At 45.5% G+C, this 26,241-nt stretch overlaps 1 protein-coding gene across 3 annotated transcripts in view; it reads left to right on the forward strand.

The window, feature by feature from the left end:
- Mrap2 (melanocortin 2 receptor accessory protein 2) overlaps positions 1-21,205 on the forward strand; it is a 38,245-nt gene extending 17,040 nt beyond the window's left edge. For all 3 annotated transcript variants that reach the window (XM_048435805.3, XM_048435806.3, XM_085689496.2), the window contains 3 exons: positions 5,176-5,309; positions 13,013-13,112; positions 19,656-21,205. In XM_048435805.3, coding sequence (XP_048291762.1) covers positions 5,183-5,309; positions 13,013-13,112; positions 19,656-20,049 — 621 coding nt within the window. In that variant the 5' untranslated portion in view covers positions 5,176-5,182 and the 3' untranslated portion in view covers positions 20,050-21,205. The remainder of the gene's footprint in view (positions 1-5,175; positions 5,310-13,012; positions 13,113-19,655) is intronic.
- Positions 21,206-26,241: the final 5,036 nt, after the last annotated feature.

The following is a 26,241-nucleotide window of genomic DNA, read 5'->3' on the forward strand; positions in this document are numbered from 1 at the left end:
GACTTCTCTTTCGTTGCAATAGCCTGCTTAATAATAATGCGCCCACGCTGTCCGCTCACCATTTTATCTGCCTCCCCTGGCCTTCCCCAACCAAACTGCACATTTTTGTATCTCCCTTGTTAAATGGGAAGGAGTGATCATGGCAGAAGCAGTGAGGGGGCGGGGGAGAGCTGCTTTACTAGCTATGTTCCAAGTCGAGTGTCTGAGAAAATAGAGGTTCTTCTTTTCCTTGTGTCTCTAGAAAGGCATCCCGCTTAGAGTGAGCCACCAGGGAGGCCCACATCCTGGGGAATTAAGACATCAGGGAGGAACATCCTTGGGACTAAGAGGATTACTCACTTTTGTAACGTTTCACAGGGGAATACATGGCTTGAAAACATCAGGAACCTGACCTAACTCAGAGCCAAGGACTGCAGAGATGGGGAGAAGTGTGTGTTTATACCTCCCCGTAGTTGCTACAGTCTATAAGGGGCCAGGGTTCCAGGGGAGGTATGTTCTCCTCCTCAGGTTTGCTTTCTCCTGCTGACACCTGTATGCTTCAATGCTCCCAGCAGGGGACGGGCAGTGCCTGATTTCTTTTTTATTTTCTTTTTTATTTTCTTTTTTTAGATATTTATCTATTTATTATGTATACAATATTCTGTCTCTGTGTATGCCTGCAGGCCAGAAGAGAGCACCAGACCTCATTTTTTGTATGGTTATGAGCCACCATGTGGTTGCTGGGAATTGAGCTCAGGACCTTTGGAAGATCAGGCAATGCTCTTAACCTCTGAGCCATCTCTCCAGCCCTTTATTTTATTTTTTTAAAAAAACAATTTATCTTTTTTTCATTTTACATACCAATCCCAGTTCCTACTCCCTCGCTTCCTCCACCTTCCCCCCACCCAACCCCGCATCCACTCCCCAGAAAGGGCAAGGCACATTGATTTCTTTACCAGATCTGGTTTCCTAGAATGACTGATGTCATAGATCAAGGAATGCGCCATGATCTAACATTTCCAGCTTTTTTGTTTAGATATATTAAGTGAATGGATAGGGGCTGACTCAAGTCTGAGTTTTTCTGAGCTGAACAAGAACAGAGAGATGGGAGCTTAGGTTGGACTCTCCCCAGGTTTCCTCCCATGTTCATTTGGTTGTCCATCTCTGAGTTATAGTCCAGTGTCTGTGTTCACCAGTCCAAGTAGCATGCCTGACAGGGTTCTGGATGAATCACCATGGAGAGCAGGAGGAGAGGCTATAGTTACAAAAATAAAAATGTATGCAAGGGGGCTGGAGAGATGACTCAGAGGTTAAGATCCCTGGCTGCTCTTCCAGAGGACCTGAGCTCAATTCTCAGCAACCACATGGTGGCTCACAACCATCTGTAATGAGATCTGGTGCCCTCTGCTGGAGTGCAGGGATGAAAACTGCTACATAATAAATAAACATTTTTTTAAAAGTAAATTAAATTTAACTTCTTGTCTGATGATGAGGTTGGATAATCAGGAAGGCAGGCCTTCATGAGAGAGAAATAACTACCAGAAGACTCAAGAAAGAAATTTCTGGGTTGTATGGATCTATTAGCCACTATAATCCAGTCCAAATCTTTTGGTTTTGTTCTATGTATTTAAAGTAACACCTCCATGTGTGACCTTTGGAAATGGAAATAATTAATAACATTTTAAAGAAGTAAAGGTGGTGGCTGGAGGAAATGGGTACTTGGTGTTTAAAGAGTGTGGTTGAGTCAGTGGCTATCTAACATCTGGTTCTACCTAGTAGGAAACAGAGAAAATATATGTTATAAATATTAGGACGAGAAGGTCAGTATTTATAAAAATCAATAACTTTTTTTTCAAGACAGGGTTTCTCTTTCAGAGCCTGTCCTGGCACTAGCTCTTGTAGACCAGGTTGGCCTCGAACTCACAGAGATCCGCCTGCCTCTGCCTCCAGAGTGCCGGGGATGATGTAGGAGGGTCATCTGTCTATGTGTTACTTTCATTGGTTAATAAAGAAACTGACTTGGCTTTTGATAGGACCACAGCTTAGATAGGCAGAGTAGACAGAACAGGATACTGGGAGAAAGAAACAGAGTCAGGCAGACGATGAAGCTCCAGCCCAAGATGGACGTGGGTTAGAATCTTCCTGGTAAGCCACGACCTCATGGTGATATACAAATTATTAGAAATAGGTTAATTAATATGTGAGAGTTAGCCAATAAGGGGCTGGAGACAATGGGCCAGGCGGTGTTTAAAAGAATACAGTTTCCGTGTAATTATTTCAGGATCAGGCAGCCAGGGAGCCAGGATCCTGGTGGGAACACAGCCTGTCACCCCTTTTGGTACACTGCGATTAAAGGCATGAGCCACCACCACCCGGCAAAATCAATAACTTTTTTTGACATTTAGATACAGCATAGGCACAAAGCCCAAACAGTTTTAAACACATCCCAGTCTGTTGAAGGAGGCTGCTTGTTGGTTCTCTGCTGCTCAGCCCTGAAATAACCACACAGAAATTGTATTATTTAAAACACTGCTTGACCCATTAGCTCTAGCTTCTTACTGGCTAACTCTTACATCTTAATTTAACCGTCCTACACCACATTTCTAGTAATCTGTGTATCGCCACGTGACTGTGGCTTACTGGGTAAAGTTCAGTCTGACTCCCACAGGGCTCCATGGCTTCTCTCTGACTCTGCTTCCTTTCTCCCAGCATTCAGTTTAGTTTTCCCTGCCTACCTAAGTTCTGCCCTATCAACAGACCAAGGCAGTTTCTCTGTTCACCAATGGTATTCACAACATACAGAGGGGAATCCCACATCACCTGTGTGTGAGTTTCCCAGGTCATCTTGGTTGGAAACAATCCTTTAGGTCAGTGTTTGTAAATGTTGCTCCCAAGAGCCATCACGACAGCTGTCCATCTTTGAACACATCTGTTCTGATTCATCTTTCATGTTCCGCATGGGACTGACTCAGATCTTTGGAGAAATGGGAAGTTTGAAATGTCTGTGCCTAAGCATACATTGTTGGCTTGGGGACTGGGGAGTGTGGAGCTGGCTGGCGGGAGCCTGAGGGCTCTCTGACTTTGTCTCCAGCCTTATCTTAGGGCAGAGTCATAGCTCATGAAGACCTTTAAAAAACACCTTGGCACATCCTTGGAACATTTGTTTTCTAACTATTTTTTTCAGTTTATTTTGTTTGTTAATATCATGAGACGTAATAGCATTAACAACTTAATTTGTCAACCTGATAAAAAAGGTTTTCCCCCCACATTAGGCTTTTAGCAAGAACTGCATGAGCTGTGTTAATCAGCCTTGAATCATAGATTACTGTTATGAGGAAAGGCAGAAAAACGGATTGGTCATATTTCCTGAAAATGAATTTTTTGAATAAAAATGTTACATTAAAATCAAAACACAGAATGCTGGTTGTGAGGCACAAAAATATGTAAAGTATGTTATAAAAAAACCCAAGTTATTGTTAGTGGCAGTTTGGAAAGTTTGAAATGTCTGTTTACAAACACACATGGTTACTGGGAACTCTGGAGCCTGGGCCAGTCAGGGCAGCACACAGCTCCTGAGGCAGGAAACAGTGGGGAAGACCCCCCTGAAAGTCTGGTCCCCGTTTGGAGTCGTCAGCAGAAAGGTGCAAAACTGTAATGGGCAGACGAGGTAGAAACAACCAGAGGGTGTAGTGAAACAGGGCCTGTTCTGCAGCACCAGCTTTCAGCATCAGTTACTTCTCTTGGCGTCGTGGAAACGCCTGACAAGAACAAGAGCGGAAGGGGGACAGACACAGCGGCGGGAGCGTGAGTCAGCGAGCAGAGGCAGATCCAGGCTGGGGCTCGGTTCTGTCTCCTTCTTTTTCAGTCCGGGACCCCACCGATGGCCTGGCATCACCTACATCATGGATTGGTTTTCCCTCCTCAGTTAAGCCTGTCTGAAAAATCTTCACTGATATACTCAGAGCAGTGTTTCCATGGTGATTCTAAATCCAGGCAAGTGGATAAGATTCACCAGCACATGTAATGGTTTTGAACTGACCTGGGATGGGTAATTGAATGCTTAACTTAGGTAAAGTCCAGCTTTTCTTTTAGTTTACCGAGCTTTCTTCCCCACGTAATGGTTGACATCATTGTTTCTGCCTGTCTGCCTTTAGGGGCGTGACTTAATTCCTAGCTCTAGCCGGCATTTGTGGGCCCCAGGGCCTTACACTTTGGACATTGTGGCATAGGATACTCCGGGTCCCAGCTCACAGGGCGGAAGGAGTATGAAAGGAGAGCTGTGTGCCTTGGGACAGAGTGGTGGTGATGATTTGGCTTGGCTAGCCCTGTGGCTGTACCCTAACGTTAGTTGTGGGTGACTCTGAGCCCCTGGCAGGCAGAAGAAGGCAAGTTTGAGAAAATTCTTTTATAGACCGACATGCAATGGTGGGGATTGCTCAGGGAATCCCAATTTGGATTGGTGTTTTATCCAGTTCCCCTAAATGACTACTGTGTGTCCATTTGTCTGTGGGGTCCTGTGACTCTGTCCCCAGCAGGCAGTCTTACTTGCATGAGACACTTCACAGTACTTACACATGAGCTGCAATGACCGTGTTCTTCCCAGATACATATTCTAACATCCTCCAAAGAAAATATTTAAAATAATCCCAAACAACGACAACAAAGGTATTTGTGGAATCCTGGAAGTACGGCCTACTTTAGGAATAAGCGAAGGTGAGGTGTGGGCGTCAACTGAAGATCTTCCCACCCTGTGCAGTTGCTGTAGTCCATGTCCCTGCTGTGTGTCTGCACTGGATGTACGTCTGCAGACCACAGATGCTGAAGACAAATGTGCTGGCAGTTCGGTCCTGACACTGATGTTACTGCACACAGGTCTAGGTGATGAGGCCGATGCAAAATCTCAGAGGGGCTGACACGGTCTCTTCTTTCCCTCCCTGCTTCCGTCTCCCAGAAGTTCCCACTGACTGCATGCCAGGCATTCTGTACAGTTCACACACTCACAAAGACAGCATGTCTGACTTCATATTTATTCTCGGCTCATGGAAATGAAAGGAAATAGTGGCTACATGGTGTGAGGTCTAGACAGCTGCTGACCCAGTGACTTTTGGCCCCACCCTCTTGCATGCATCCGAGAGCAATTGGGGTAACTGTGAATAGACTGATGAGTTCTGCATTTGATTTTCTCCACGTGTGCAGGGTGGAGATGTCTGCCCAGAGGTTGACTTCTAACAGAACATCCCTGCAGTCGGCTTCTAATTCTGACTACACCTGGGAGTATGAGTACTATGAGATTGGACCAGTTTCCTTTGAAGGACTGAAGGCCCATAAATGTAAGTCTTGTTCTGCTCCCTGGGGTCACCGTCGTACATCTCTGTTAACCTGTGAAATCCCTGTGGCTGCCTTTCCCTAATATCCTATCTTACAGAATGGTCTTTGATAGGGGAGTTCAGCCAATCACATTTTGTTTTTGGGGCGTGCCGCCCTCAGGCTAAAGCCTGCCTATAAACCTAGCAAGTGCGCTCTGCTAGCTCTCTTTTTCGCCTGGCTCCTGCGCCAGGACGCTTCGTTTGAATTCTGGTGTAAGCTGTTGTAAGTCTTACTTCTGTTTATTAAAGCTGTATATTTTGTATTAAGATAGTCTGGGGATTTTTCATTACCAATCAATCGCCCTGTGGCATCAGGTCTTCTATCTCTAAATACCAAGTACCCCTTTCACATAGGCTGATTGTTCTGGAATGGTATGATATGGGGGAATTGATAATTCTAATTTTCAAGGAACCTGAAACAACATCCCCTTGGTGGAAGAGTGTGGATTCATGTTTTAGCCTTAGAAAAAGCTTTTTTTAAAAAAAAAAAAAAAAGAATACATTAACTACTTCAAAAAACTACTCCCTCAAAGCCTCAGTGTTTGAAGAGCAACAACAAAAATATGTATAGAATTAGAATCTAGAATGATTGCATGAAGACTCTTTTTTTTTGGTAATAGCCAGTAGTATCATTTACAAACCTATTAGAATGATGAAGAGATGGCTCAGCAGTTTAGAGCACTGGCTGCTCTTCAGACAAACTCAGGTTTTATTCCCAACACCCACACAGGGCTGCCCACAGCCACCTGTAACTCCAGTTTGAAGGGGTACAGTGGTCACATCTGGACTTCATGAGCATTGTACAAAAATGGCACACATATACTTACAGGCTAAGCACTAAAACACATAAAATAAAAATAAATCAATATTTAAAAAAATTTCAAAAATCCCATTGGACTGCTGAATTCCTGAAGAGCGGTGTTCACAGAGACAGATGAGAGCAGCCTCCCCACATATACTGAGGAGGTGTAGGCATCAGGGAATTACACTTCAGGGAATTGGCGTGGTTAGTGATCTGCCACAGAGCAGTGCAGTTCTGTAAGAGGTCACCGTTGCACTCCTCTCAGTCTCAATGCTTCTGACTTACACGAAGCATCCTTATTTTGGAAGACAAAACTGATACTATAGATAGGCACTGCCAGCCATTCAGGGTCATGCTGTAACTGTCCCTGTGATGGCCAGTTGTTTTGAAATGTATACGTAAATATTGTAAACATTTTAGACTCATTGTTAAGATTTATTTTATCTGTCTATCATCTATCTGTCTGTCTGTCTACTCTATCTATCGTATGTGTGTATATGTGTGTGTATGTGTGTGTGTGTGTGTGTGTGTGTGTGTGTGTTTTCTTCAGAGTCACAAGAGGATGTCAGTTCTCCTGTAGCTAGAGATACAGGTAGTTGTGAGTCACCCGATCTGGGTTCTGGAAATGAACTTGGATCTGATGCAAGGACAAAAACGTGCTCTTAACTGCTGAGCCATTTCTCCAGATCTCCATTTTAAGCTCTAAATTGATCCAGACAAAGTGGCACATTGGGAAATGTGAAAGATCAGAATCATAGGCATGTTCTTTCCCTCCCTCCCTCCCTCCCTCTCTCTCCCTCCCTTCCCTGTGGGCAGCAGTGATCCTTGTACCCACTAGTAGCACCCATTCCCTCTTTCACTGCAAGAACGGATCTCTACTTTGCTTCCTTAAGCAAAGCCACTCGCTAAACCACATGTCTTTCATACTTGCGGTAATAATGAAGTGCTTTTCTTGTTCCTTTGTTGACATCTGCTCAGTATTTATGGGGATGAAGAGGAAGCGCATGAACCTCTTAGGACATGCAGTCGTTAATCATATGAATAAGGGTCTTGTGGTCTGAGTATGAAATCACCCTCCTAAAATCGCTAGTCCTTTAATCTGTTGTTTTTAATGGAATAACTTCTAGGGAAGGACACTTGTCTATTATGAATTTTGGTGGAAATCGGAAAGACTGGCAGAGTGCCATGTTCCCTGTCATGTGAGCCTTTCCATCAGCGTTATACCCGTCTGGTCCTGTCTCTTTTCCTTGGTCTAAGGGACTCCACAGGTAGCCCTGCTGCTCTAATTTCTATTGGCACATTTCCAGAGACAACCAATGCAGCTCTGCTTTGAGCATTTCTTTTTTTGTTATAGAAATGATTATTGTTTGAAAAAAATTCCTTTAAAAACCAAGACAAGATGTGGCACATTGCATATTATTAATAGCAATTCTTTTGTTTAAACACTAATGCCATGAAAATACAAAAATGTTCAGGCATTTGCTGACCGAAGAAAAGGGTTCTTGGTACAGGAACCTGACAATATGAGGCCAAGAGGGAATGGAACATCAACAGCTGGGCCTGTCCCCTTGATACACAGGAACTCCACAGGAATGACCACCATGGGACTGTGACCATCTGTACATTCTTCCATTTTATTAGTTTTATTTATTTTACATGTATTAGTGTTTTGTCTGCATGTATGTCTGTACACTATGTGTGCCTAGTGCCTGCAGAGCCCAGAAGAGGAACTGGGGTTCCAGACAATCGTCAATCGTGAGCCATCATATGGCCATCTATCCGACTCCTGAACTTCCATTCAAAAGAAGCAGTAACCCTTAATGACATGCTGTTTTACTGGGTGACACAGAAAGGTAGTCTGGCAAATAGAATGACGACAGAACATTTCCAGAAGGAGTGTATATTGTGGGCAAGAGTGGCCATCATGGTCAACTCCCTTTACGTGGACCACGTTTGGCAAGAGCAGGTGCATCCTAAAATGACCTTCTTCAGTCTACAAAAATCATGGTTGCTGTTCAGTGTGGAAATTATTCATTTGTGATTTCAGCATATTTTCTGAGCACCTATTATGAATGGAATCACGTTATGCACTGGAGAGACAGCAGTGAGCTGAAAATCCAAAGCCCCTCCTCTCACAGCTTGGCTTCTGTCATGCCGTGAAGGCTTTGGTGAAGGGGAGAGATCTGAAAGAGAGATCGAAGGAACTGTGAGATTGAGCCATGTCTCAGGGAAGAACGGGCCAGAAAATGCTCCATGGCCGGAATGAACTGGAACATGCAAGGAAAAAGGAGGTCATCCCAGTGCCAGGGGAGTAGATGCCATACAGAGTGGCAGAAGCCAAGTGTCAAGGAGAAGAGGACAGGGTGGGGGTGGAGCATAGAGACCCTGCTAAAACCATTGGCTTTTCTCTAAGGAGTCAGATAAGGCTTTGAAACAGAGGAAAAGCCTCTGCTTTAGGTTCTACTGGGGTTACTGTGCCTCAGGGTGAAGTGAGAGAGCTTAGAAGCAAGGACCATAGCCATTGTTGTGCCGAGGTGCAGGCTAAAGTAAGCCAGCAAGAAGTACATGCATTTCAGATGTTTAGAAATGCGGGGTCTCTCCAGATTTGTCATGCTTGACATGGCTTAAGAGATCAGGTAAGGTTGCTTTGAAGTTTTGTGACCAGAGAGAGTAATGGGCAGAATGGAATCGCCATTAACTGGGATGAGGAAGTAAGGGAGAGAGCGGTGTCAGAGAGGAGCATTGGAGCTCAGTTTTGCACCTGTAGAATTTACCATACATCCAGGAAGACAAGGTGGTGGTGGTGGGGGGGGGATGATGAAGGCATAAATCTGAGAGTTGTCGGCATTTAAATGCCTTTCAAGGCAAAGAGGCTGGTGACGGGGTGTGATTAGGAAATGGGGGGGTGTCCTGGGACTGAACCCCAAGATACAGCTAACATCAGAAGGTGGACATCGTGTAACTTAGTGTCTGTTAAGTTGTCACGCACTGGAGTCACCTGAGAAGACGAGACTCTCAGTCATCAGATTTAGCCCTTGTACAAGTCTGAAGGCATTTTCTTGACTAGGGATTGATGTGGGAGGGGCCAGGTCACTGTGGGTGGTTCCGCCCCCTGCAGGTGGTCTTGAGTTGTATAAGAAAGCTGGTTGAGCAAGTCCAAGTCAGTCAGGAATGTTTCTCCTCTGTGGCTTCTGCCTCAGTTTCTATCCAGGTTTAGACCTTGAATTCCTGCCTTGACTCTAGTCAGGTGGACAGGAAGGTGGACAGTTAGGTGAGATAAGCCCTTCCTTCCCCAAGGTGGTTTCGGTCAGTGTTTATCATGGGGTTGGGGGTGGGGAGGAAGCCAGCAAGGCAGCTGGTACCAGGGATGGAACACTACTGCTTTGTACCTGGCTGTGGAGGAGGAATCTGGAGCTTTGGGCTGAGTGCTCAGAGCTCAGTGAGCTCTTGTGAGAACCCGGAAGGTAAAGCTGCTGCGCACAGCGCAGATGACACAAGTCTGGACTGCGAGGTTTCAGAGGGACGTACAAACTCTGTTGGGCTCTTTGTGAGATATATCTCAATTAGGACTAGAGAAGCGGAACCTTTTGTTTTCCTGGGGAAATGGGTGAAGGTGAGCTGCAGCTGAGAAATCAGTTGTGATTGAGACTGGCTTCGTCGAGGTAAAATCTGGTCCGGAGGGCCCCAGGCTGAGTTCCAAGTTGGCAGCTGAACTTGTGTAAGTCTCCCACATGGTACTGGTTTTAAAGGCATGAAGGAATCAAGGAAAAGGGCTGAGGAGCCCAGGAGAGGCCATGGATGCAGGTGCTGTGGAAACCCCAGGGGCGAAGGGGTCATGGAGAGAAACTCACACTTGACAGCATGAGGCAGAGTTTGAGTCCTGAAGAGAGCCGAGGAGAGGCCACTGGTGAAGGTGTGGCCTCAGAAGCAGTGGCCACTCCAGGGTTTTTTGGGATGCCGGGTACCGTGGAGTGGCTATGGATGGCGATGGCAGTTTCAGCTCCTGGCTTGTAGCGTCATTCTCAGCATCCCTTCCCTTCTCCTCCACCCGGTCCCTGCTTAGGAAAGTGGAAGTGTGCTGTGAACCAGTCCACTGATCCCTATGGAAGCTGCAGCTGTGGGCTCTGAACAAAGAGACTGGATACTGAGGCTTCCCTGGGAAAGCAGCTTTTAATCACCATGGCAATCCTGGGTCAGACAAACAAACAACAAACACAAACAAAAACCCAGAGCAAGCAATACAGTAAAGTGGGGCCTTTTATATAACTTTTGTTTTCTGTCTGTCATATTTGCAAACATATAATTTTATTGAACATTTTAAATCCTTAAGGTGGGAGTCTAAAAATGGTCTGAGTGTAGAAGAGAGGAATGCTCCAAGAGGGACTAGTATCTCACATACACATTTTAATAGAGAAGAAACCCCCGGGCAGCCACTCTGCTCTTCCTTTGAGGTCTTTGGGAAGGCTTATTAGACAACAAGGGGGTTACAGGAAGGACATGGTCAAGTTTTGTGTAGTTCAGGACATTGCTCAGCCCACGAGACTATTTTCTCTCTTTCCTTGGCTCTCAGGGACCCCTACTTCACTCTCCTCAGGAGAGACCCTCTCAGTAAACAGATTTGGAAATTCCACTCATCACAGTGGGACTGCATGCTAACTCTAGGACTTACACATGACACTGGCATGTAGTTTGAGGGTTTGTTGTGGAATATTACTTTAAGTCAGCAAAGATGTGTTACATTTGTTTATGCTGTGGAATGTTAAGGAATATTACTTTAACCATGTAAAGATGTGCTACATGCGCTTGTGCTGCATCTGTTTGGTTATGTAAAGATGTGCTGCTCTTTCACCGTGTCTGCCTAAGGCACCTGGTTGGTCTGTTACAAAGCTGAACAGCCAATAGGTAGGCGGGAGAGGGATAGGCAAGCCTGGTGGGCCGAGAGAATAAGTAGGTGGAGAAATCTAGGTTAGAGGCATGAGAGAGAAGACAGAATGAAGGAGAATGAGGGGGAGACACCGGGACCAGAAGCCAGGGCCAGACACAGAGGAAAGGAAGATACGTAGAATGAGAGATAAAAAGTCCTGAGGCTAAAACGTAGATAAGAGAAACAGATTAAAACAAGAGCTAAGCTAAGACTGAACATTCATTACTAATAACAAGTCTCCATGTCGTGATTTGGGAGCTGGTTGGTGGCCCAGAAGAAAGCCTGTTACAGTTTCAGGGTTGGCTCTTTCGGTGAAGCAGTTGCTAAAATACAATATGTGGAATTGAAGATAACCATACACCATTTTATCATAGCACATCCCTGGTGTATTGAGATTTATAATTTCAAGTCAACTGTACTCGAGTACAAATGGTTTTGGTGATTTGCTTTATGTGTTTTCATTTATTATTGTGTGTGTATGATGTGTGGCTGGGCGCACACCTGCCCTGGGGGTCCTGTAGAAGAAGCTTGGTGGGGTTGGTTCTCTCATGGCAGCTTTCGCGGGTTCGGAACGCAAGCTCAGTGTGCCAGGATTCCTCCACAAGTGCTTTGCCCTGCTGAACCATCCTGAAGATACCTCCCGCACCCTCTTTACCTTCATGCCTTACTTCCATTAGATTAAAAGGCAATGGCTAAAGAAATCGCTGTTTTTTTTAGCACCTGGAATGAACTAGGAATAAGACGTTAATTTTTATCCAGATTGCTAACTATACAGGGTGGACCCTGCAGGGCAGACTTAGATCAGCTCCAGACGGGTGAAAACTTCTGCTCAAGTGTAGGTGTGAGGGAGTGGTAGCCAGGAGCTAACACAAACACAGGGATACAGTGGCCCCTCGTCCAAATGGGATTTCAAGTAGGAGTAAATTAGGAGACAATAAAAGCCAGCCCTGTGGGGTATCTTCCTGACTGCAAGGTGAAAGTGTTCTAAGAAACACTTCTTTAAAAAAATTCTGTTATATTTTTTTAAAAGAAAACAAACTACCTTTTTTTCATTTTACATACCAATCCCAGTTCCCATTCCCTCCACTTACCCCCTCACCCCACCCCCATCCACTCCTCAGAGAGGGTAAAACACATAGCTTTGGGGAAGGCCCAAGGCCGTCCCTACTATATCTAGGCTGAACAAGGTATCCATCCAAAGAGAACAGGTTCCCCAAAAGCCAGTACGAACAGTAGGGCTAAATCCTGGTGCCACTGCCAGTGGCCCCTCAGTCTGCCCCAGCCATGCCGCTGTCACCCACATTCAGAGGGACTAGTTTGGTCCTGTGCTGGCTTCTTCCCTGTCCTGCTGGAGTTGGTGAGCTCAGGTAAACTGTTTCAGTGGGTGAACCCATCATGGTCTTGATCTCTTTGCTCATATTCTCACTCCTCCCACTCCTCAACTGGACTTTGGGAGCTCAGCCCAGTGCTCCACTGTGCGTCTTTGCCTCGGTTTCCATCAGTTGCAGGATGAAGGCTCTATGGTGAGAGTCACTTTCAACCTGCCAGTGTGGGCCAGTCTCAGTGTCAGAGCCAGGATAAAGCAGCTTGTGCAGAAAAGGACCAAGGGAGGGAAAGTAGGAGGGATTCACTCCTTTGTACTGGTCAGGAGGCTAGGCTATATGTCCTTTCCAGAAAGTGGTCAAGACCTGAATTGCATCAATATGAACATGAGTGAGCTGAAGTGGAGTCAACTCATTTTAAATATCTCTGAAAGAAAACAATCTAATCCAAGGCACAAAGTAGAAGATTGGGACAACCTGTGACCTGTCTTCATAGCCCAATTGTGATGGTTGACTGACTTCTTGTTATATTCTGTGCACCCTGGAATCTCCAGGAAGCTCAGCATCTAAGCTGATTCAAATCCCGCCAAACACTAATTTCACCTTCCCTGTCTTGCAGATTCCATTGTGATCGGATTCTGGGTTGGTCTCGCCGTTTTTGTGATTTTCATGTTTTTTGTGCTGACTTTGCTGACGAAGACAGGTGCCCCACACCAAGAGTAAGTCTGGGCAGCTCTCTGCTTCACATAGGACTAGATGGGGTGTTGGGGGCGGAGGGAGGACCAGAGCTGGGCCGATACAGGGATGGGGAGGTGAGCCGGGCATGGATTGCTACCTACCCAGATCTGAGTGCTATCTAGGAGAGATCACCCTTTCTCCCTGACTTCTTGCCTCTTGCCGCCCTTATCAATTCAGGCTTCTTGATCTTTCCTTGCCTTCTTCATGCTGATCCCAGATCTGATTTTTTATGTTGACGTTAGGATGCATTTTCTCCCTTTCCTGGAAAGGGTCTCTATGGAAGACATTGGCTGCTCATGCTGATGTATTTACAGAGTTGAGCCTGGCGGTCTCTCCTGCCTGTTGTGAGTTCTTATATCTAGACTTCAACTGTAATGGAGATCCCAGTGAAGGGGAACTGTTCAGCCCATTCCTCGGTTTGCTGGAGACGTCAGGAGCTAGAGAAATCCTCTAAATACAAACATTCCAAAGGGTGGGAAATGCTGTTATGTTAAAGTATAAGCTGACATATGCTGGAGACCCCTTTAAATGTCACCAGAAATACTCTCCTTTTCCCTCTCTCCTTTTTCCCCCTCTCCCTTTTCTTCATCCTCTTTCCTCTCAAAAAAAAAAAAATCCCACACACCTTTGCTTTTCATAGACTTTTTCTAGGAAATCCAAACTTACGGTGACATTTGTAATATGAAGAAAAGGGAAGGATGAAGCAAACAAACAAAACAAACAAACAACACACAAACACAAAATAGATCAGAGAGATGGATCAGTGGTTAAGAGCATTGACTGCTCTTTCAGAAGACCCTGGTTTGATTCCCAGCACTCACATGGCAGCTCACAACCATCTGTAACTCCAGTTCCAGGGGATCTGATGCCCTCTTCTGACTTCATCTGGTACCAGGCATGCAGGTGGCATACATAGAAGCAGGCAGAACATTGCACATATACCTAACTAGGCCATGGTCTCTAGCTATTTGACCAAACACTACGCTAGGTATTTCTGTACATGTACTTTTTTTTTTTAAAGATGAAGTTAATACTTAAATCTGCGTACTTTAAGCGAGGGCTAGGCTGATTGCTTTCTGGAAGGTGGGTGGGCTTCATTCACTCAGCCGAGCGCCTTTCAGGAATGATACTGACACCCAAGACAAGAATTCTTCCTTGAGTCTACAGCCATTGGGGCTTACAGAGTACGAATGAGTCAATTCTGGAGTGAAATTTCTCTACGCACACGCGCACACACACAGTGGAGGGAAGGGGGAGAGGGGGAGGGGAAGAAGGAGGAGGAAAGGAGAGAGGGAGAAGGGTAGGTTTGCTTTCTGTTGTTTCTCTGGAGAACTCTGTCTAGTCTACTTCCTTAAGGAGTCATCCTGAAGTGTGCCCAGCCATAGACCAGAACTCACTGGGACCCTACAAGCTCCTAACAAATTGAATGGGAATACCCTTCACTCTTAGGAAACTGGATCAACCCAGAGCTACAGTTTAAATACTTGTTCACAAGGTCTGAGGCCACGTTATGATGTGGCACTGGTAGGGACTCATTGGGCTAATCTGGGTTATGGGATGTAAGAAGGAAGCCAGAGGCTGAGCTTTCAAGTGACTGGCAGAGGTGGCGTCTATTAGAGCAGTGGTTCTCAACCTGTGGGTCACGACCCCCCTTCATAGAGGTTGTGTATCAGAGGTTTACATTAGGATGCACAACAGTAATAAAATTACAGTTACGAAGTAGCAATGAAATTTTATGGTTGAGAAGGCCACTACAGGAACTGTACTAACAGGGCACAGCCTTAGGAAGGCTGAGGACCACTGCTCTAGAGCATCACAGTCTCCACCCCTCAGCATCCTCGGTTGGGACAGCATACACGGGGATTCTGACCTTCCTGTCCTTTAGCTAGGAGTAGGTACACATCCTTCTCTCCAGCTAATCATTGATCAGAACCAGCTGTGTGCCCACGTGCCGACTCGGGGCCGCGAACTGTGGGCTTCCTGTCTAGGAGAGGAGAGCCAGGTGCCTATGGTCATGAGGAAAGAAAGAAGAAAGGTTTGGAGGGAGGGATCCAGATGGTCTCCTCTTTATTAAAACCTTTTAGGCCGCAGAAGCAGCTTTGATGGTGATAATTTTCCCATGGAGTATTTTTTTTTTTTTTGCGTGTAGCGGGGAAGCTCTTATCTGGACGTTGTGGAGACAGGGAAAAGCCATTTTGTCCTGTTTGTCAGCGGGTAGCCCGAGTGGTTTCTTGGAGCATTATATCCTATTAGCACACATCTGACAGAGAGATGGGTGGGTTAGAGAGGTCTTAGATCCATTTTTACGTTAGATATTTTAGACTTCTTAAAAAAAATTCCAAGCCTCAGACATCTATTGTAAATGGCCTCCTGAGGTAGCTTTTATTTAAGGGGGATACGGGCTTGCTCGTGATCTTATAAGACTAGGAATGACATCTTGTCTCAGGTTGTAATTTAGCAGAACATGGCACTCACTCCAGGATGGGAGTGTGTAACAAGAGCAGACAGCATGAAAATGTCAGCGCAGGGAGTCATTGGTGCTGACCGCAGCCTTGGAGCAGCTGGTAGGGAGCAGACATGGAGAGCGGTTGCTAAGGAACCCTGGATCTCGAGATGCCAGTGACCACTGTCAATAGGAAGAAAAGCCGCGTTGGGTCCAACCCCAGAAACCTTTGCTGAGTTGCCTTTGTTTTCCCATCAATTAGGAGGTTTTACTACGTGTGTGCAACTGCTTGTCCAGGGTCCTGCTGAGAAGAATTCTAAGGGTAGACCTTTCTCTGCCCACACAGCCCGACATCGCCCTGCTAATCAGCAGAAGGTGTACACAGAAGGGCTTTCACGGGAGTGCGTGCTCGACACCCCTGTCAGGCTGATTTATAGCGTGTATAAACTCCTGGCATAGGCTGTGTCTCCCTGAGTGGCGATGGCTATTTTCTCACAGAGTTTCATTCTTGGGAGGATGTTTCTCGCCTTGTAAGAGCCCCGTGGAAGTGGCTGCTGGAAATGGCAGGTGCCCCCTGGTTTGTGGTGACTCAGCCCAGCAACAAGCATTTCATTTGTAGGGAATCGGGGAAATTCTTCGGGGCTAACTCAGGGCATAACCTGTGTCGTCTTCTGCAGTTAGAGGTGTGTTTGACTTTCTTTGGGTTTCTATCACAAGAAGATACATCTGGGGATGGTTGTATGTCTTATAGCAGTTAGGGTGTGGGAGAAGCCTATAGAGACAGTTTTGATTCAGTGTTTCATATAGCAGCCGCCGAGGCCATGTCTTGCAAAGCCCTTTGAATGACACAGATATTTGCCAATGTGCTCATCTGTGTATAGGAACAAAAGAACATTGGCTTCTGAGCCAATGCCTCCTATGGAAGGCAGAAAACCACAGCCTGTGAGAAACCAGAAAAAAGACATCAGGACAGGGGTGGGTGGACAGATGGCTTCCTGTTGAGTCTTGCCATGGAGGCAATGACCACATCAGGCCAGAGGAGGCCTGCCGGACATCACAGATGCATGCATGAAGAGGGGCAATCAGGTCCATTGTGGCTCTACTGTGGAGTGAGGGGACATGGGAAGGGACAAAGGTGAGGGGCAGGTTAAGAATATCAGGCAGAGGGTGTGGGAGTTGAGGTGAGTAGAACTGGGGAGGCATGTCAAGTGAGGAAGTTGCTGCATGGGTTAGAGAACTAGCTGGGCCCTTCTGGGAGGTGCCGCCTATTCAGATAACACCACAGGCCTGGAGACTATAGGAGGAAAAGCCAAGGTTCAGGACAGTGAGGTCTAGCCAGGGAAGCAGGATGTTGGAGATGATTAGTGAAATTCAAATTACAAATAAAGAATACACATTCTCAAAACAATGAGAAAATGGGTTCAGGTTTCTAGCAAAATAAAAGAGTGTTTATTTCTCAGCCCTTAGGATGGTGTAGGAAGATGTCTAGCCAGATTCTGGCTTCAGAACAGCAGTGTAGATTGGGTGTGAACTGTCACAACTGACCTGGGATTTCAGGGCATAATATTTCCTGCAAGATTCTTTGGGCACTCTCTTATCATGATGGTACCAGACATTAGCCCACTCTTTCAAAGTTATGGTTCTTGAATCTTGAGGTTTCTGATTTCAGATATCATTTTAGCTAAGGGGGAATTCAAGATGTTTGGATCTTGTAATTTTCTATTTTCACGGGTATAGCCAGAACGGTGGAAGGGTTGGCTGGTCTTAAACTTCTTTTAAGCTGTTATTATTGATGTTGTAAGCTTTAGTTTTTCTCCCAGGACCTCCCAAGTGTGACAGGTTGAAGTTGCAGCTAGCCCTCCTCGGTCATGAGAGGAGTGGCACCCAGGCCACCATAGGCACACATTTTATGAATCTAGCAATAATGTGTGCGTTTCATTCTTGACTACGGAAGGCAGGGTACAGCTGCAGGCTCCCCACTGCCTACTAGAGAGCATCTTTCGATAGTCACTGCATCACTTGCCTAAGAGTATTCACAGGTATGACTCAACAAGGAGCAAGCTGCTTTAAGATGACTCCCCTCTAGCATGCCTGTGTGAACTGAGGCCTGTGTGAACTGAGGCCTGTAGCTATATATTGCCAAGGATAGCTATGTATATGGCTCACATGATCATAAACTTAAAACATAGTTTTTGTAACTTGAGGTTTTTTAGTGAAGAATTTGTGTGTGTGTGTGTGTGTGTGTGTGTGTGTGTGTGTGTGTGTGTGCGCGCGTCTGTATGCCTTATGTGTGCAGGTGCCCACTGAGGCCAGGAGGGGGTATCAGACCCTGGGATCTGGAGCAATAAGTGGTCCTAAACACTTAGGTTCTCTGGAAGAACAGTCAGCGCGTACTCTTGGCTGCTGTACCATCTCTCTGACCTGTAACCCAAGGTCCTTGAATGTGAACTTTGTAAACAGCAATGCTGTGTTATAACACTGAGCATCCTTGAGGGGCATTTGCAGTAAACAGCTGGAAGATAGCCTGCTCCCATGGTATCTCAGCCTGTGAAACCACCCAGGCCAGTCAGTTGTGGAAGTACCAGATGGTCTGTGCTTGCCAAGTACCCTGGGGAAGTGCCTCATGGCAGATTCTTGAGCAGCTCTTGGAGATGCAGGGAGCAAAGACGAGGTGATTTCCTGTAGCCAGATACAGATAGAGGAGAGATCCGCATGGGACTGATTGATGGACTTTCCATATCACTGTCTCTGGAATCTACACTCAGTACCAATCATCTCTCCATTCAGGTTCATCCGCTTCTGGTTTTAGGCCTTAGCTGAGCATGCCTTTGACTTTTTTCCAGCCTGTAGAATCTGTAGAAGAGGTATCTTGCCAAGCCAAGATTTGCTTTAATTTCAGATATCTTCATAACCGATGTGTTCATTCATTCACTCATCCAACAAAAATATGCTACACAATTAGTATCTATTTACCTACTGCTGTTCTTGGAAGTGGGGATGTGGTAGGCAAGAAGCACACAATGCCACCCTGGATCACTTACAACGTAAAGGAGGTGACAGAGAAGTGAAGAAATAGGCACAACACAGAGGAAGATGAATGAGGAGAAGCACCCGGTGTCCCTGCAGGGCAGCTACCCCAGGTCATAAGGACCGGAAAAGGTTTCTTGCAGAGATGGCTACTATATGCCTAAGAAGGGGCTTAGAGGAAGGAGGCAACTTGACAGATACTGTCAGGGCTCCAACCAGGAAGTGCTGTAGGCTTGTGCTATCTGCTAGAGGCCCATGCTGTATGCTGTAGGCCTATGAATTTGATCATCACTCTAGCAATGATCATTGGGGTTCTATGACAGTGCTGATCACTGATATCTCCAGAAGTCCTGAAGGTTTGCAAGGCAGGACTTTGTTTCTTCAGAAGCACCTGAATTGCCTTTGATGCAAGGCTGGGAGACAACCTAGTTGCTTAAGTGATAGCCATGCAAGTTTCAGGCCCTGATTTTGGATCCCCAGAACCCACATGAAAACCAGTGTGTGGTGTGTGACTGTATTCCCAGCACTGGGAAGGTGGAGGCAGGAAGATTCCCTGGTTCTTGTTGGCCAGCCAGCCAAAGCTGAATCAGTGAGCCACAGGTTCAGTGAGAGACCCTGCCTCATAAAAGAAAAACAAAACAAAACAAAACAAAAAAACAAGAAGCAGAAAGTGCAGAAACAGGATATCGACTTTTGGTCTCCACAGGTGCACACACACAAACACCTATATACACATAAACACCATGTATACATAGGCACAAAATCAAGATTAGGAATTGATTTCAACTCAGGAGATCTAAGAATCCTTGGAGTGCTTACAGGGTGCTATGGGGTGGGGTCCTGCACTGTATCTGCCCTCAGGAAAATCCAGCAGCTGTCCTCTGGAGGCTTTTACCTTGGAGTCCTATGCTTAGGAGCGATGTATCTCACTGCTGGTGGTGGTCCACATGCCCTTAGGGGACACCCAGGAGGTGCTTCATGGGAATCTCTTCCATGAGCCAGCAGGCCAGTGAGCTGAGGATCTGCGCCCCCGCCCCCCTTCTTGTCTTTACAGCAATGCAGAGTCATCAGAGAAGAGGTTCAGAATGAACAGCTTTGTGTCAGACTTTGGAAAGCCACCGGAGTCAGATAAGGTGTTCTCTCGTCAGGGCAACGAGGAGTCCCGGTCTCTCTTCCACTGTTATATCAACGAAGTGGAGCACTTGGACAGGGTCAAAGTCTGCCACCAGACAACAGCCATCGACAGTGATGTCCATCTCCAGGAAGCCATCCGAAGCAGTGGGGGCCCTGAGGAGCAGCTGAGCAGGTTTATGAAGTTTGACATCCCCAACTTCGTAAACACGGACCAGAACTCCTCGTTTGGGGAGGATGATCTTCTGATTTCGGAACCATCTGTTCTTCTAGAAAATAAGCCGGTTTCCCAGACCTCACGTATAGACCTGGGCTGAGAAATGACGCTTTCCTAAGAATGTGTTCTGTCTCTGTATAGCAAAAACCCTCCGCGCCCCTACACCCTGCCCACCCACCTACCCATGTGTGTGTGTGTGTGTGTGTGTGTGTGTGTGTGTAGAGGGGAGAGAGGATGATGTTTAAAGTTTAAGGCTTAGGCTAGGGCTGGGACTTAGTGATAGTGATGTAGAATTTGGAGATGGAAGACACCGTTTTGGTTTTTGGGGGATGGCAGTGACTTTTGTGTTTTTCTTTTTGGATTAAAGACACACAGTATTAAAGTTTCCTTATTGAAAATATTGGCCACACATGCAGCCGAGCTCCCCTAGGTGAATGTTAGGTCACTGCATTCTCATCTAGCCCTTTGCCTGTGACAAGCTGCTTTACCTCTCTGGACTGCCGTGGCTTTAAAGGTCAGGTGGCATGTCTGCGGTCGATGACCCATCCCAGCTCTAGTATTCCGAGACTTTCAGACTTAGCATCCAACACGAGCTAATGTATATATAAGCAGTAGAAAATAGAACATGGCATCCTGGCTCTGATGGAAGGCTCTCCAGGTCTTGGTACCCTCCCTCCATTTGGTCCTTCACTAAGTCATATTTTAGTTGGGGAACATTTACCAGGATGCCAGGAGACTCACACACACTGTGACTGTGTCTCTGCTGAGTTATGCTGAGGCAGCTTACCCGAGGAACTCCATCTGTCTGTGCTTTAAACCTGGGACAGCTCTGGCCCCATGGATGCCAGCCTAAAGTAGTTCACAAGCATTTCAGTTCCCAAAAAATGGTAGAGCAGATTGTCATCTGACTGATGTGAGTCCCTTCTGGGTGTCCCTCTGGCCATGCTGCTGAACCATTTGGCTTCAAAACAAGATACTGTATGCCATGTTGTCTGTCTGCTTGGCAGGTGTGTAGGTGTTGACTGCCTGGCCAGTGGGTTGTGTGTACATTCACAGCTGTTCAGGGTTGGGGAGCAACATGATGTTCATTTCACAAAGGAATCCACCCTACTTTGCTGGTTTTGAAAACAACTCAGTTCTGCACAGTGAGTTGTATGCATGGCCAGCTGCTAATCTTTGGGTGGCATCGTCTTTATGATTCTGCCCACCATTTGTCTCGCTTCAGTTGCAAAATAAATGCATTTATTGCGCAGGAACTTTCTCTGGTTTGATTTTTACACAGGCAAGTTTTCATTTCTCTGAAAAGCTAGCCCATGTCTGCAATGTCTCTTGATTTCTGAGAGTGTGTGCTGGCAATGTCATCTCAGGGATCCTAGACTAAGTCATACAGGACTGTGGTTGGGAATGACGTCACCCAAGTAAATTCTCTCTCAAAATGACTTTGAAGGGAAGTTCGATTCTTTAAGAGACTAACAAAGAATAGCAGAACAAAGCATGGACTATTTAGTATAATACAACTAAAAACACTTTAATCCTTACAGATACAGGGTACCTTCATGTATGTTTCTATACAACACAAGAAGATTCATCTTACTAACTTGCATGAGTAGTGACAATTTATTCAATTTAATACAAATCATGGGCTGCTTTATAACAGTGGTTGAAAGGTATTTGAGATCATATTGTGAAGTTGATTAGCCAGAAGAGAACTTGGAGTACTAACAAGGAGGAGGAATGTTCCCGAGTGCATCTTAATTTTAAGTAATAAATGTTAAGGATCATGAAAATCCTAAAACTTTACAACCCCTAAAAAGTTAGCAGGCTAGGCTCTCTCAGCCTTATGGATGCTTCCTGAAGATACAAGATTTCTGAGCAAGACTAAGAACTTCATTCCAGCCCAGCAGGCTGCAGGTAAATCATGTAGATGTTGGGTTTCTGAGTTAATTTTCCATGGCTGTTATAGTAAATTAGGGCAGACAGTGGCTTGTGTATTTTCTTACCATCATAGTATACAAGTCTAAAATCAGCCCCAGACAGCTAAAAATAAAGTATTAACAGTGCTGTGTTTCATCTAGAAAAGTTGTGGTTTGGACTTGGAATGTCCTCCAAGGGCTCATGAGTTGAGTACTTGGTCCACAGCACAGCAATGGCCAGGATGGGATTCTGGGAGGTGATTGGATCATGGGGGCTATCAGCTCATTAATAGATAGTGAGTTCCTAGTTTAATGAACTAATGGAGGCGTCAGAAACTTAGGAGGTAGAGAACCTTGTTGTTAGTATACTTTGGGAAGCTGCTGGTCCTTGTTCCCTGACCACCATATGTTCTTGCTGTCTTGATGTATCCAGAAGGGTGAAACCAAAAGACCATGGATTGAGGCCTCTGAAACCATGAGCCAAAATACATTCTCCACATTTCTTTTAGGTATTTTGCACAGGAAGGGAAAGAGACTAACATAGGAGGCTCTGGGAAGAATTTACCATCTTGCCTTTATCAGTTTCTACAAGTGGCTCAATCTTTGGATCATGATCTCATGTTACTGTGACATCTTTCACCATGTCTCTGACTGTCCTGCTTTCCCCTGACAAGGACTCTGGTTTACTTCCATTGGATACTGAAGATAACCCACTCCAAGTCTCTTTTTTGTCATGGGAAGTAACAATGGACCAGTTTCCAGAGATGAGGATGTGGATGTGTTGGTAGCCAGTAGCCTTTCCTGTCTTCTTTGCCCAGTTTGTCTTCCATGTAAAACATCTCAAAATGCTACTTTCAATCCATATCAGCTTCAAGCTACATATTGTTATTATTTGAACCACTTCAGCCAGTGTCAGTCCTGGGCAGAAAGTCATCCCCATCTACAGACCTGCAGAACTAGAAAATATTTTTGGTCCCCTGTTGTGAAAAGTCTAAGATGGAGATTATAAAATTCCTGTTCATGGGTCATAGGTCCCGTTAAATTTCAAAACTCAAGGGAGACAACCCCACTAGCTTTCAACGTAGCTTGTGACTACATCCTCTCACCTAAGAACCGACCTAGCCTGATGCTGAGCTTCCCAGATAAGATGAGATGGGGCACAATCACGGTGGTACAGCAACAAGACTGTTACGGAATGGTCCTTTGTCCTTCAATGGGAGAATGTGGCATTAACTGAGTATTTACCAGCCTGCTTCTTCATGAATAATTTTACCTTGCTCTCTCTTTTCCACTTTAGCGTATTAGACAGTCAATTTCCTACATAATGCAAGGGGCACTTAAAACATATTTGGAATTATTTAATTCATTATTCAACTTCTCCAGCTTTTCTGTCTTTGTTGCTGCTGCTTCACTTTCAGGAATAATGGGATAATTATTTGCCAAAGTACCCAAACTCTAAATGGCTTGTGATGACAATGTGTGGCTGTATCTCAGGGACATCTCCTCTCATCCCTGTACTCTTGGAGGAATCAGATCCTTAACAGTATCAACAGCATCTGGCCTCTGAGCTCCTGTATTCTCAGCCCTGTTCGGGCCCTCCTTGGGAGGCACATGTACCCCTGCTCGTAGATGCCTGCTGCTGTCTGGAATTTTTGTCCTACCTTTCTCAGTGATGTGCGTCAGCTGCCCTTTGTGTAGCTTCAACTATGTCTGAATGGAACCAACTGCAGGAACTCAGTGTCGCTGCATGAGACAATTGGCCTTCCCACCATACTCAGTGTGCCAGGTGACTCTCACCGGGGGAGGGGGGATGATTTCTCCCGTGAGCAATGTGAAGCTGAGGTCACTTACGAAGGCTTCTCATTTGGTTTCCGTCCTTTTACTCTCACTACTTCTGGTGATATTATGGAAATCCTATTTATTTGCAGCACCCATTAATCCTTAGAAAAGTATCATGATTTTAAAGGCTGCTTTATAAATAGAAAAGTGCTCCCAGAATTTTGTCCTAAGTAGACTTTCAGATAATGATTTGGGAAATCCAGAGCATTTTGATTTTAAGTCCAGAACGGCATGCCTATAATCCCCAGCACTTAGGAGGCTGAGACAAGAGGAATGCCAGGAGTTCAAAGCCATCCTGAATCACACAGCAAGCGCTGTTAAAAAAAATTCTCAGAAAACTTAGTAAACTTTATTTTATAAACCACTACAGCAGCACAGCAGCATAGCTATTGCCTTTGAACCGCTATTGCTGTGGCACTTTGCTAGCGGGGTTTCTCCTAAGAGTCACGGCACTATCAGGGATTAGGAGGCTTGAAAGTCATTCCACATAACCTAGGCAAGTGTCTGATCAGAGCCAGAGTCCTGTCTCATGTCCTGGTAATGCCAACTTTGCAAGTGATGGGCCACCTATTATACTTGCATCTTCTTATAATTTGCAATACCAAAGGACAGACAGAGATCTGTCAAAGTCACTTCTTAAACACACGCAGAAGGAAGGTAGAGGCAACAAGGGCTTTGCCGAGGCCCATCGGAAGCCCCTTTCCTCCTGGCAAAGCATCGCTGTTCTCATACCTTCATACATATTCTTTTTTTCTTTCTAACACACCCTGCTAGCGTTGCTTTTGGTTAGAAGAAAGGGATTTGAATTGTTCCTCAGACCCTGAATGGAGATACGGCTTTCTGAACTGCTAGGGAGATTATCATAACACTGTTGACCAGGAAGTTTTCTGGTAAAGGGCAAAGATGTCACTGTCCCTTCCTTTGGGATTAATTCAAATCAAGATGGAAAAAAATGTCCGGCAAGAAGCTGTTTGTTACAAAAACTTAAGTAAATAGTAAATAGAAAGTCCGCCTAAATATATAGGCTGGCACAGTGTCCTCCGGGACCCTTGAGTGTTCTAATATTTACGTGACAATTACATGGTAACATTCTATCCCTAAACTTCTCTAATTTTCTATCAGTCATTTTCGATCCTGTTTCATCCAAGCTGTTAGGAGCCCTCTGTAACTCCTTGAAATGCAAAGTTCAGTTTTGAGACAGGATCTCATCTAGTCCAGCGCTGGGATTCGAATCCAGGTTTTGTGCATACCAGATAAGTACTCTGTTGACGGAGCTACATCCCTAATCACATCCCCAATCTGATGAGCTCTTTATTCAGAATCTCTGCTTTGTGGGTATGTATTTGTATGTTTGGTCTGATCTGACTTTAATGTTCCTTCATATGAATTTTTATATCAATCCCTTAAATTCTACTTGAATAAGAAACCCCACAAGTCCTTGTGGGTTACAGTTCATATCTCACCGTTGGGAGCTTGTTGGGACTCAGGTCCACTTACAGGTGTAGAAGCAACCAGGGTTGGTGACTCTTTGCCTCCAGGTAAACCAGCTTTAGATGGCTTTCTTAGCACCTGACTTAGGATAGGACATTAATATTTCAGTCAATGCAGGGCTAATGCCCTCTGGTGGTGAAAAGCTGCTATGGCCACTTTGAATGGAGTTCACCAGGGTGGGGGCGTGCAGCTCAGTCAACAGAGTGTTTGACTAGCATGCACAAAGGGTTCAAATCCCAGCACTGGACTAGATGAGAGCCTGTCTCAAAACTAAAACACCACTGCCAGCACCATCAGAAACAGAACCATTAGGAGCCCACTTGGGTGATGTTTATACCCTGCAGTCCTAGCCCTGAGGAGGCTGAGGTAGGAGGATTTCAAGTTTGAGTTAAACCTGGACTGTCTCAAAGGGAAAAAAGCTCACTGGAATTCTGCAGCCCCACATGCCCAGCCCAGTCAGCCTTCACACCAGGTCATTCCACTGTAGGGTCACATTCTGTTCCAAGGAACACCTCCATCCTAGCGTTAAAAACTTGTGTTCTCTGCTCTTCACTTCTCTCCCACTCTCCTAAGCCATCGTAGCCTCTAAACACATTCGGACCAATAAAGCCAGGATGCCTCTACTTTTATGTTTCCCAGACGAAGCTTAAAAAGATAATTAGACTTTTAAGGACCACACAGTAGTAAATAGGGCCCTCTGAACTCCATTACTTCACTAAGAGTCACTGTGCATTCTCTAGACCACTGCAGCAGCCCACCTTACAAGGCAAGGATGCTGAAACTGGATGCGGCCAGCAGGATTGCTACAGCTCCTGGATACGCTGGTCCCCATTTCTCAAGTTCGTGCAGGGCATTCACATACAAACAGAAATAATGAGTTTGAACTTGGCTTACTAGTCAACATTGACCTTTTCTACAATTTCCTTGTTTTAGAACCAGCTTTATACTTTGAGTGGCTCAGGCTCATATATAGAATCAGTCAAAAAAACCTGGGATGGGGTGGGAAGCTATGTATTCATAGACATGTATACTGATAAACACAAAACACA

The sequence above is a fragment of the Myodes glareolus genome, chromosome 4 (genome assembly GCF_982192425.1).
Source record: "Myodes glareolus chromosome 4, mMyoGla1.1, whole genome shotgun sequence".
In the NCBI taxonomy this organism is placed as follows: Eukaryota; Metazoa; Chordata; class Mammalia; order Rodentia; family Cricetidae; genus Myodes; species Myodes glareolus.